The sequence below is a fragment of the Misgurnus anguillicaudatus genome, chromosome 10, assembly GCF_027580225.2.
Source record: "Misgurnus anguillicaudatus chromosome 10, ASM2758022v2, whole genome shotgun sequence".
Classification (NCBI taxonomy): domain Eukaryota; kingdom Metazoa; phylum Chordata; class Actinopteri; order Cypriniformes; family Cobitidae; genus Misgurnus; species Misgurnus anguillicaudatus.
Genome location: NC_073346.2, coordinates 15,542,501 through 15,555,188, shown reverse-complemented (window position 1 = coordinate 15,555,188; position 12,688 = coordinate 15,542,501). Strand labels below are relative to the sequence as shown.

Genomic DNA, 12,688 nt, shown 5'->3' with positions numbered 1-12,688 from the left:
ATCCACTTTTGCTAATTTAACCACGGGAAAAATGGTTTGTGCGCCGAGCGCATGGTCGAAACGGGTAGGTCCTATTGTAATGGGAGTATTTTGGGCGTAAGGTGCAGTAAACCAATGAGAGTCACAGCTCTCATCCCCTTTAAAAGCAAGTTGCGCTGGCGCTATGCCTATCCCTATTTAGATGACGGACTTTGTAAACTGAAAAACTAAGCGAAGGAAGAAGATCCCCAGTTTAAGATTAATGTTAAATAATTGTGTTGTTTTCACTTGTATTGAAATTGTTATTTTTTTATCAAAACCTTTAAAACCCGTTTTCTTTTAGTCATGGAAGTAAAAAAGCAGGCTTGTAATTGCTTTAAATGTATGGCTATCCAATATCATCATAAAATAATTTACAAGTATTTAAGATAAGGTTTTTACTCTAAAAATACTTTATTTGTAACAAACAGGAGATAAAGAATTTACAAACGGCTCTCCTCACGTTTCAGCACTTTGGACAGCGTTTTTTTAGCAAAGAGTTTTTTTTAAGCATTACTTAAAATTGTTTCTCATCTCACCATATCCGCAGGTACAGAGTCATCATATACAATAAATCTGTGAGGTAGCATTAAAAAAAACATTTAAAACAGATGCATTTGTTTAAAGCAAAGCATTTATTTACTTACCAGGCTGCAGGTGAAGCAGCTCTTTGCGCCTTCTAACGTCTCATAATTAGTCCTCATTTATGTCCAAGAGACTCAATAATTATCTTTTACATTCAATCCTTTAATCTTTCATATTTAAAAGCATTTTTGTGCTGCTGCGCATTCATGTACTTTGTGATAAGCAAACCCGCGTTGTCCTCCCGTTTATAGGCGCATATTATGCGCTCTTTAAATAACATAAAACATATTGCGCCATTGACTTTAGACCAGGTTTTTGTTGGTCAATGGCGTAGTCTATTTTAGTTGCCTCAAAATAGCAACGCGCCAACAATGCGCCTGAACACACCTCGTTTTCAGACCAAAACGCCCATGGGCGCAAAAGGGGGCGCAAATGCATTTGCTATTTAAACAACGCGGCGCTAAACGTGAAAATTAGGGTGGAAACTAGCGAAAGACACTTGCGTCGCGCATTGCGCTGCATTGCGCCGGGTGTAAGATAGAGCCCTAAGAGTTGGATTCCTCATGATAAACATAGGTAAAGTGTCAAAAAAGCACTGTTTTTAATCTGCCAAATACACTTCTCTAGGGTTCATACAAGTTTCGTAAAGTTTCATATGTTTCAATCTTGTTTTATTTCTTTTATGGACAATTTCAGTGCTGGAAGTACAGTGGAAGTCCTTATATGGGCACCTTAATTGGAATAGCGCACGCACACACCAAGCAAGATCTGACATGAAACTAACATCACTAATGAAGTGTGTTGTTGTTTGTAAGGGAAAGTTAAGCTTGTTCAGCTTCCCAAAGAAACCAGCCGTATGGAAACAATGGATATAGTTTATCTGGGGTAGCAGTAGAGTTGTGTATGTGTGTGTGTTTAACGCTGGATTTTGTTGAAATATTAAAACTGCATCAAATGTCTGTGTTTTGTTGGCAATCAGCACATAAGTGCATATAATGTAAACAACATGCACATGTAGTGAATCATAAGTTCTCAAAAGATCGAAATTATTCGGAAAGAATCAGTAGAGCTGATCTCCCTACTGAAAAATCCAGCCAAGACCAGCACAAGCCGGTGAGCTGGTTTCAGCTGGTCCCCAGCTTGGTTTTAGCTGGTTTTGCTGGTGTAGGAAGCTGGTGTAGCAAGCTGGTCTAGCTGTGTTTTGGTCACCATTTAAGCTGGTCTAGCTGGACTTAGCTGGTCATGCTGGAATACCAGCTGCCCCACTAGGATGACCAGCTTTGTCAGGCTGGGAGGACCAGCATAAACCACCTTAAACCAGCTACAACCAGCCAAAACCAGCCACCAGCTTATGCTGGCTTTAGCTGGATTTTTCAGTAGGGCTGTCTTTATACATCTAATAAAACTAAGGCTTTTTGGAAATATATGGGATGTAAATACTCTATAGGTACTCAATATTAACATGAGATAAGCAGAAACAGTGTGTGTTATGGTGAGCTTTAAACATTGAATTGATCTACAAGTAAACTGCTGCTTACCTCTTCCTCCTGTTACGAATGGCATCTTGTATGGTCTTCACCTGCACTGCTACCACTGAGAGAACTTCCACAGCGATCCGGTTAAATTCATCAAAGCAGCCCCAAGCTCCAGTTTGTGCCAGACCTTTGAAGATGTTTCCTATAGACTGAAAAGCAGAAAAGCTTTGTGCGTTGAATGCTTACTGCTTAGATGAACCAACTTCCAAAACGCCAGACAAATGTAATAAAGTTTTAAAGAGATCAGTCATTGATTTTTTTCAATAGGGAGGTCAAATGGTATTTGGCAAAGTAATTATATTCATTATGAGCTCAGCTGAAGTGAGAATACAATAATTAAAGACTCAATGCTAGTGACTCTACCTTGTAGTCCATCTGCTCAGAGCAGTTGAAGACATAGACCATAACCCCCAGAGCTCTGCCCAGGTCTTTAGTGGTCTCAGTCTTTCCTGTACCAGCTGGTCCCGCTGGAGCACCACTCATAGTCAAGTGCAGTGACTGCGTGAGTGTTATGTAGCACCTGGATTTAAGGCAGTTATTAAAAGCGAATTCAAACATCTAACAAAACCAGTAAAGCCTTATAATATGATCATCAGAAACACAATTCACAATATTTGAAGAGCTCATAAGAGCCTTACTTTTATCAGGCTCTAATTTCACTTTAATGGCAATAAAAAGATTATTAGTCAGTAACTGAAATGCTGAAAAAACCAAGTGTATATGGTTTCTTTTGGCAAAAAACTCAAAATTAATAAAGATGCAACTAAAAACATTGCAAATCATGAATGTCACAATTTAAAATGCAAAATAAAGAAACTTAACCATATATTGGGGGGGCTGTGATGCATGTCACTGCCACTTTTGTATAAAGGTCCAAGTACTTACAAGGGACCCAAGTTTGAATGTGATCCACAGTCGTATCCCAATACAACCTATCTCTCTCTAGTCACTCTTCATAATAAAAGTCTCTAGTCTCTCTGACAGGGTTTCTGCAGGGTTTAGTCAGTCAAATGTAAGACTTTTTAAGACCTTTTTATGACCATTATGATTTAAATTTATGACCTACACGAATAAAGAAAAATAACATCAAAATTCCTTTCAAAAATCTTTATTTTATTTTTTTTAACTTTCATTAAATTAGTAACAATATTATTAGTAAAGGTTCCATTTTCTTACAGTAAGAATAACAAATTGAAGGCTCCCTTTTCTTAAGCATCAAGAACACAGAAACAACACTTAACAATTGTAAATTAAAAATAATTTTAAAGTAACAAGTCAGTCAGTGCTTGTCTACATTTTTCTCAGTTCGTCCCCTTTAATGGTTATCTCCTCCTCAAACTTTTTCAGCTTAGCCAATTTTTCTTTGGTTGCCCGTCTGAGGGCGTTTGATTTTGAAAGGAGCTGGGCCATCTTTGACCCCGATTTGCCGAGACGAAGACAAACGGAGACAAATGGAATCCAGTGCTGTACTTGGACCGGGTAGTGACGGAGCCGAACAAAACTGACTGATCGCCTGCACCCGCTGAAGACCTTTTACAGCAACTTTATGCTTTTCTGACTTTGCATGCGATTGTAAGGCTTTTATGCCTAAACTAGACAGCTCCAGCGCCTTCTTACACAGTGTGCAATAGGCTTGATACCGATTGTTTGCTACGGGCTTGAGCCAACTACTAAATGCACTGTCTTCGAGCCATAGCTCGTTAAATGTACACTTTCTCATTGTGATAGACCCGGAGATTTCAGTTAAACTAAGCAGACCCTCGAGAGTTCGCACGAGACCGCGGGTTTCTAAAGTACTTCCTCGAGAGTTTGGAGTTCGCACGGGACCGCGGGTTTCTGAAGTACTTCCTCGAGACTTCGGAGTTCGCGCGGGACAGCGGGTTTCTGAAATACTTCCAACAAGTCTCAAATTAAATTTAAGACGTTTTATGACTTTTTATGACTCCGCGGAAACCCTGCTCTGAATAAAAGTTAAAGGCTCAGAAATTCGGTCAAAATCCTAATACATATCAGCAAACCTCCTTTAACGGGGTTAAAAACTCTTGCAACTCGACAATTGAAATACGACTCATATGCGCGCAGTCTATCATCCACTTAATTTTCCGTGCACATAGAGGACTTTTGCTGGCCTTTCTGCCAACAAACCGGTATTTCTGAATGGCCTAAGGATTTGAACGAAAGTTTTTGATGAATGTATACTACGTGACGCGAGCATTTGTAATCTTGGACTACAAAACCAGTCATAAGTAGCACAGGTATAAAGTATTTGTAGCAACATCCAAAAATACATGGTAGTGGTCAAAATTTGGGGTTTTTTTGTATGCCAAAAATCATTAGGATATTAAGTAAAATCTTTTGTAAATTTCCTATTGTAAATATATCAAAAATTTATTTAGCCTATTATTAGTAATGTGTTGGTAATGACTTTTTTGTACCCCGAGATTCCAGATTTTAAAATTGTTTGTATCTCGTCAAAATATTGCCACTTCCTAACAAACCATTCATTAATGGAAAACTGTCAGGATCCTGTCAGAATCTTGTCTTAAATTATATCTAGTCTTTGTGACAGGGTTCTGGCAGTACCATGTTTTATGTGGGAGATGCGTGGTTATAGTATTGGTTTATTCTGACCACGCATTTCCCGGGTTTGCACTTTTTCCCCGATCCCTTACTTGTGATTCTTATCAGATGTGTGTAATTATGTTGGCTTGAGAAAGCCAACATACTGTTGTTGCACTTAAACTTATTATGTTGGCTTGAGAAAGCCAACATACTGTTGTTGCACTTAAACTTATTATTATTAGTGGTGCTTGCATTTATGCAAGGCATCACTATTACTATTGTGCGGGGATATTATTAGTGGTGCTTGCATTTATGCAAGGCATCACTATTACTATCTTGCATACTTATTAGTGGTGCTTGCATTTATGCAAGGCATCACTATTACTATTGTAAAAATTATTATTATATTTTATTCTTACATCTGCACGTTTTTTCGGCACCTAACTCGTCCCGCACGGTTTATCGTAGACCCATGAAAGAGGGCTCAAATCGACCGGCTTATTGAGGAGAGGTGTGCTATGACTTTTATAAGCGATCGGGTGCAGGATTTCCGAAAGGGGGGCGAAAAACCACCCGAAAAATCCCATTGACTTAACATTGCGCCCAACTTTGACGAGTCATAGCTCCGCTCGAGGATTTTGTAGAAACATGTGGGTTACAACATTTGAAGAGGGTGGTAGGCTCTGTAAGAACATACATCACATTGGGGTGTAAGTTGTACCCCTGGGGTGTAAGAGGCGCCCAAAAGTGCCCCAATGAAAAGTCAATGGGGGAAAATCCCATAGACTTAACATTGCAAAAACTTTGACGGGTCATAGGTACGAGCGAGATTTTTGTAGAAACATGTGGGTTACTAAATTTAAAGAGGGTGGTAGGCTATGTAAGAACATACATCACATTGGGGTGTAAGTTGTACCCCTGGGGTGTAAGAGTCACCCGAAATTTCCCATTCAAAGTCAATGGGCGAAAATCCCATAGACTTAACATTGCGAAAAACTTTGACGGGTCATAGGTCCGAGCGAGGATTTCGTAGAACCATGTGGGTCACAACATTTGAAGAGGGTGCTAGACTCTTTCAGGACGTCCCCCACAATGGGGTGTAAGGTTACCCTAGCAACCATTTTGGGCACCCTAGCAACCTATCCCATAGACTGCCATTATAAAATGCCCAGATGGATATCTTTGCACCACAGTGTCATAGAGACATGGGGGTGGGCTCATTTTACTCAGGCATCCAATCAGTCTCTCAGGATCCTTAAAGACTTACTAAGCCACGCCCCTAGCAACCACTTTTGAGCACCCTAGCAACATAAAATTCAAATAGTTATATCTCGGCATCAGAACATCGTAGAGACACGGGGGTTGGACCGGTTTACTTGTGACTAGGGGTGTAACAATTGGGCACATAATTGGCCACTCCCAAGCCACGCCCCTAGCAACCAGATTTGAGCACCCTAGCAACTGAATAAACTAAGCCTTATATCTCCGCATCAGAACATCGTAGAGACACGGGGGTTGGACCGTTTGACTCATGACTTGGAGGGTAATCAGTAGTGGATGCCAATTTTTTCCCTAGCAACCAAATGCAGTACCCTAGCAACAGAGTAAACAAAGCCTTATATCGCCGCATCAGAACATCGTAGAGACACGGGGGTTGGACCGTTTGACTTGTGACTCGGCGGGTAATCACTAGTGGATGCCATTTTTTTCCCTAGCAACCAAATGCAGTACCCTAGCAACAGAGTAAACAAAGCCTTATATCTCCGCATCAGAACATCGTAGAGACACGGGGGTTGGACCGTTTGACTCGTGACTCGGAGGGTAATCACTAGTGGATGCCATTTTTTTCCCTAGCAACCAAATACAGTACCCTAGCAACAGAGTAAACAAAGCCTTATATATCCGCATCAGAACATCGTAGAGACACGGGGGTTGGACCGTTTGACTTGTGACTCGGCGGATAATCACTAGTGGATGCAATTTTTTTCCCTAGCAACCAAATACAGTACCCTAGCAACAGAGTAAACAAAGCCTTATATCTTCGCATCAGAACATCGTAGAGACACGGGGATTGGACCGTTTGACTTGTGACTCGGAGGGTAGTCAGTTGTGGATGCCATTTTTCCCCCTAGCAACCAAATACAGTACCCTAGCAACAGAGTAAACAAAGCCTTATATCTCCGCATCAGAACATCGTAGAGACACGGGGGTTGGACCGTTTGACTCGTGACTCGGAGGGTAATCACTAGTGGATGCCATTTCTTTCCCTAGCAACCAAATACAGTACCCTAGCAACAGAGTAAACAAAGCCTTATATCTCCGTATCAGAACATCGTAGAAACACGGGGGTTGGACCGTTTGACTTGTGACTCGGCGGGTAATCACTAGTGTATGCCATTTCTTTCCCTAGCAACCAAATACAGTACCCTAGCAACAGAGTAAACAAAGCCTTATATCTCCGTATCAGAACATCGTAGAGACATGGGGGTTGGACCGTTTGACTCGTGACTCGGAGGGTAATCACTAGTGGATGGCAATTTTTTCCCTAGCAACCAAATACAGTACCCTAGCAACCGGAAAAACACAGCCTTATATCTCCGCATCAGAACATCGTAGAGACACGGGGGTTGGATCGTTTTACTTTTGGCTTGGAGTATAATCATATATGGTCCCCAGAATTTTGCCACGGCAAGCACCACTCACATTTTCTTCAGGAAATGTACCTATCTAGTTATTATAATTATTATTCTTATGTCTGCACGTTTTTTCGGCACCTAACTCGTCCCGCACGGTTTGTCGTAGACCCATGAAAGAGGGCTCAAATCGACCGGCTTATTGAGGAGAGGTGTGCTATGACTTTTATAAGCGATTGGGTGCAGGATTTCCGAAAGGGGGACGAAAAACCACCCGAAAAATCCCATTGACTTAACATTGCGCCCAACTTTGACGAGTCATAGCTCCGCTCGAGGATTTTATAGAAACATGTGGGTTACAACATTTGAAGAGGGTGGTAGACTCTGTAAGAACATGGATCACAATGGGGTGTAAGTTGTACCCCTGGGGTGTAAGAGGCACCCGAATTTTCCCATTGACTTATAATGGGGCAGGAAACATGCCCATATAAGGGAATAAAAAAGTTCCAGATGGGATATCTTTGCTTTACAGTGTCATAGAGATAAGTGGGTGGGCTCATTTCACTCGGGCATCCAATCAGTCCCTCAGGATCATCCCAGAGCTATTAAGCCACGCCCCTAGCAACAATTTTGGGCACCCTAGCAACATCTCCCATAGACTGCCATTATAAAATGCCCAGATGGATATCTTTGCACCACAGTGTCATAGAGACATGGGGGTGGGCTCATTTTACTCAGACATCCAATCAGTCTCTCAGGATCCTTACATAGGTATTAAGCCACGCCCCTAGCAACCACTTTTGAGCACCCTAGCAACATAAAATTCAAACAGTTATATCTCGGCATCCGAACATCGTAGAGACACGGGGATTGGACCGTTTGATACGTGACTCAGAGTGTAATCATTATGGGATGCCAATTTTTTCCCTAGCAACCAAATACAGTACCCTAGCAACAGAGTAAACAAAGCCTTATCTCTCCGCATCAGAACATCATAGAGACACGGGGGTTGGACCGTTTGACTCGTGACTCAGAGTGTAATCATTATGGGATGCCAGTTTTTTCCCTAGCAACCAAATACAGTACCCTAGCAACAGAGTAAACAAAGCCTTATATCTCCGCATCAGAACATCGTAGAGACGGGGGTTGGACCGTTTGACTTGTGACTCAGAGTGTAATCATTATGGGATGCCAATTTTTTCCCTAGCAACCAAATACAGTACCCTAGCAACAGAGTAAACAAAGCCTTATATCTCCGCATCAGAACATCGTAGAGACACGGGGGTTGGACCGTTTGACTCGTGACTCAGAGTGTAATCATTATGGGATGCCAATTTTTTCCCTAGCAACCAAATACAGTACCCTAGCAACAGAGTAAACAAAGCCTTATATCTCGGCATCCGAACATCGTAGAGACACGGGGGTTGGACCGTTTGACTCGTGACTCAGAGTGTAATCATTATGGGATGCCAATTATTTCCCTAGCAACCAAATACAGTACCCTAGCAACAGAGTAAACAAAGCTTTATATCTCCGCATCAGAACATCGTAGAGACACGGGGGTGGGACCGTTTGACTTGTGACTCGGCGGGTAATCACTATGGGATGCCAATATTTTCCCTAGCAACCAAATACAGTACCCTAGCAACAGAGTAAACAAAGCCTTATATCTCAGCATCAGAACATCGTAGAGACACGGGGGTTGGACCGTTTGACTCGTGACTTGGAGGGTAATCACAAGTGGATGCCATTTTTTTTCCTAGCAACCAAATACAGTACCCTAGCAACAGAGTAAACAAAGCCTTATATCTCCGCATCAGAACATTGTACAGACATGGGGGTTGGACCGTTTGACTGGTGATTTGGGATGTAATCACTAGTGGATGCCAAATTTTTCCCTAGCAACCAAATACAGTACCCTAGCAACCGGATAAACATAGCCTTATATCTCCGCATCAGAACATCGTAGAGACACGGGAGTTGGATCGTTTTACTTTTGGCTTGGAGTGTAATCATATACTGTCCCCAGAATTTTGCCACGGCAAGCACCACTCACATTTTCTTCAGGAAATGTACCTATCTAGTTATTATTATTATATTTTATTCTTACATCTGCACGTTTTTTCGGCACCTAACTCGTCCCGCACGGTTTGTCGTAGACCCATGAAAGAGGGCTCAAATCGACGGGCTTATTAAGGACACGACTGCTATGACTTTTATAAGCGATCGGGTGCAGGATTTTCGAAAGGGGGGCGAAAAACCACCCGAAAAATCCCATTGACTTAACATTGAGCCCAACTTTGACGAGTCATAGCTCCGCTCGAGGATTTTGTAGAAACATGTAGGTTACAACATTTGAAGAGGGTGGTAGACTCTGTAAGAACATATATCACAATGGTGTGTAAGTTGTACCCCTGGGGTGTAAGAGGCGCCCAAAAGTGCCCCAATGAAAAGTCAATGGGGCGAAAATCCCATAGACTTAACATTGCAAATACTTTGACGGGTCATAGGTACGAGCGAGGATTTCGTAGAAACATGTGGGTTGCTAAAATTAAAGAGGGTGCTAGACTCTGTCAGGACGTCCCCCACAATGGGGTGTAAGGTTACCCTAGCAACCTTTTTGGGCACCCTAGCAACCTATCCCATAGACTGCCATTATAAAATGCCCGGATGGATATCTTTGCACCACAGTGTCACAGAGACATGGGGGTGGCCTCATTTTACTCAGGCATCCAATCAGTCTCTCAGGATCCTTATTGAGGTATTAAGCCACGCCCCTAGCAACCAGTTTTAAGCACCCTAGCAACATAAAATTCAAACAGTTATATCTCGCCATCAGAACATCGTAGAGACACGGGGGTTGGACCGTTTGACTCGTGACTCAGAGTGTAATCACTATGGGATGCCAAATTTTTCCCTAGCAACCAAATACAGTACCCTAGCAACAGAGTAAACAAAGCCTTATATCTCAGCATCAGAACATCGTAGAGACACGGGGGTTGGACCCTTTGACTCGTGACTCAGTGTGTGATCACTATGGGATGCCAAATTTTTCCCTAGCAACCAAATACAGTACCCTAGCAACAGAGTAAACAAAGCCTTATATCTCCGCATCAGAACATCGTAGAGACACGGGGGTTGGACCGTTTGACTCGTGACTCAGAGTGTAATCACTATGGGATGCCAATTTTTTCCCTAGCAACCAAATACAGTACCCTAGCAACAGAGTAAACAAAGCCTTATATCTCCGCATCAGAACATCGTAGAGACACGGGGGTTGGACCGTTTGACTCGTGACTCGGAGTGTAATCATTATGGGATTTCAATTTTTTCCCTAGCAACCAAATACAGTACCCTAGCAACAGAGTAAACAAAGCCTTATATCTCCGCATCAGAACATCGTAGAGACACGGGAATTGGACCGTTTGACTCGTGACTCGAAGTGTAATCATTATGGGATGTCAATTTTTTCCCTAGCAACCAAATACAGTACCCTAGCAACAGAGTAAACAAAGCCTTATATCTCCGCATCAGAACATCGTAGAGACACGGGGGTTGGACCGTTTGACTCGTGACTCGGAGTGTAATCATTATGGGATGCCAATTTTTTTCCCTAGCAACCAAATTCAGTACCCTAGCAACAGAGTAAACAAAGCCTTATATCTCCGCATCAGAACATCGTAGAGACACGGGGGTTGGACCGTTTGACTCGTGACTCAGAGTGTAATCATTATGGGATGCCAATTTTTTCCCTAGCAACCAAATACAGTACCCTAGCAACAGAGTAAACAAAGCCTTATATCTCCGCATCAGAACATCGTAGAGACACGGGGGTTGGACCATTTGACTCGTGACTCGGAGTGTAATCATTATGGGATGCCAATTTTTTCCCTAGCAACCAAATACAGTACCCTAGCAACAGAGTAAACAAAGCCTTATATCTCTGCATCAGAACATCGTAGAGACACGGGGGTTGGACCGTTTGACTCGTGACTCAGAGTAGGGGTGGGCGATATGACCAAAATCTTCTATCACGATAGGATTAATTTTATATCATGATAACGATATGTATCACGGAAGAGGTTTTTTTTATGTTTTAATAAGGTTTAAATCTTTAATACCATAGAAATGTTCATAATTCTCACAAAAAAACATATACAAGCATAGAAAGAAGATAAATACAAACAAAACTCAAGCTCTCTGAAGATAAACAGTGAATGATATGAGAATGATAATAAAAAATTATTCATGTATGTATAAGGCCTATATATATTTTTATTTAAGGTAGAAAAGTGATTTAATCAGGAGCAGTGAGAGATTTTCTCTCAATGCTGTTTGATTAACACGAGTGACAGACAGGAGCAAAATTAGGTAACTTCCCCTTTAAGACCAAAGTCCCTCTCCAAAACACTGTTACACATGCGCTTTCTGTTTTAGCTGTTTACTTTCTCTTAAGACCTAACTGGTCATGTTTATGAGGATGCTTGCAAAGACGGGAATTTTGACGCATATGTGTATTTAAGGCCAATAAAGCGGAAAATGCTCACGAGCTTAATGAGCAGCGGTCGCGCGACTTGCGCGCTCCTCACAGACAGAAAAAGCAGCGGTTGCGCGACTTTTCCGCTCCTGACACACATAAAGAACGCACGCATTCAGATATGCTGTCTGTGTTTCAATAGCTTAAAATAACTTGTTTTAAAACTGCAGTGCTTAAATACGTGTACAAACGTTACGTTTTCGCGAGCACGCGCACAGGAGCGTGACGTGAGCGCGTAACCTCGATAGAAACGATAGTCCAAAATCTCTACCGGTTGACAAATTTCTACCGGTTAATTATGTCTACCGGTTTATCGCCCACCCCTAACTCAGAGTGTAATCATTATGGGATGCCAATTTTTTCCCTAGCAACCAAATACAGTACCCTAGCAACCGAATAAACAAAGCCTTTTATCTCTGCATCAAAACATCGTAGAGACACAGGGGTTGGACCGTTTTACTTTTGGGTTGGAGAATATCATATATTGTCCCGAGTAATTTGCCACGGCAAGCACCACTTCACATTTTCTTCAGGAAATGTACCTATCTAGTTATTATTATTCTTCTTTTTCTTCTGAGACTAAAATTTCTAACTCTAACTCCTCCTAGAGCTTTTAAGCTACAGACACCAAACTTTGCACAGACCTTCAGTCTGATCTGAGGAGGTGTGCTATATCTTTTCTAAGGGATCGGACTTACGGTTCTCCTAAACCGTCCGATCAAACATCCCAAAAAAGTCCCATAGACTTACATTCATAGAATGTTTAGGCTGAGTGTTTATTTTCAAATTCTAACTGTCAACTCTCACTCATACAAATA

At 41.8% G+C, this 12,688-nt stretch overlaps 1 protein-coding gene across 4 annotated transcripts in view; it reads right to left on the bottom strand.

Moving 5' to 3' along the window:
• si:dkey-233k19.3 (dynein axonemal heavy chain 11) overlaps nucleotides 1–12,688 on the bottom strand; it is a 102,652-nt gene that overhangs the window by 62,533 nt on the left and 27,431 nt on the right. For all 4 annotated transcript variants that reach the window (XM_073871955.1, XM_073871958.1, XM_073871956.1 and 1 more), the window contains exons 33-34: nucleotides 2,502–2,658; nucleotides 2,142–2,287 (exon numbers count right to left, since the gene is read on the bottom strand). In XM_073871955.1, the coding sequence (XP_073728056.1) occupies nucleotides 2,142–2,287; nucleotides 2,502–2,658 (303 nt within the window). The remainder of the gene's footprint in view (nucleotides 1–2,141; nucleotides 2,288–2,501; nucleotides 2,659–12,688) is intronic.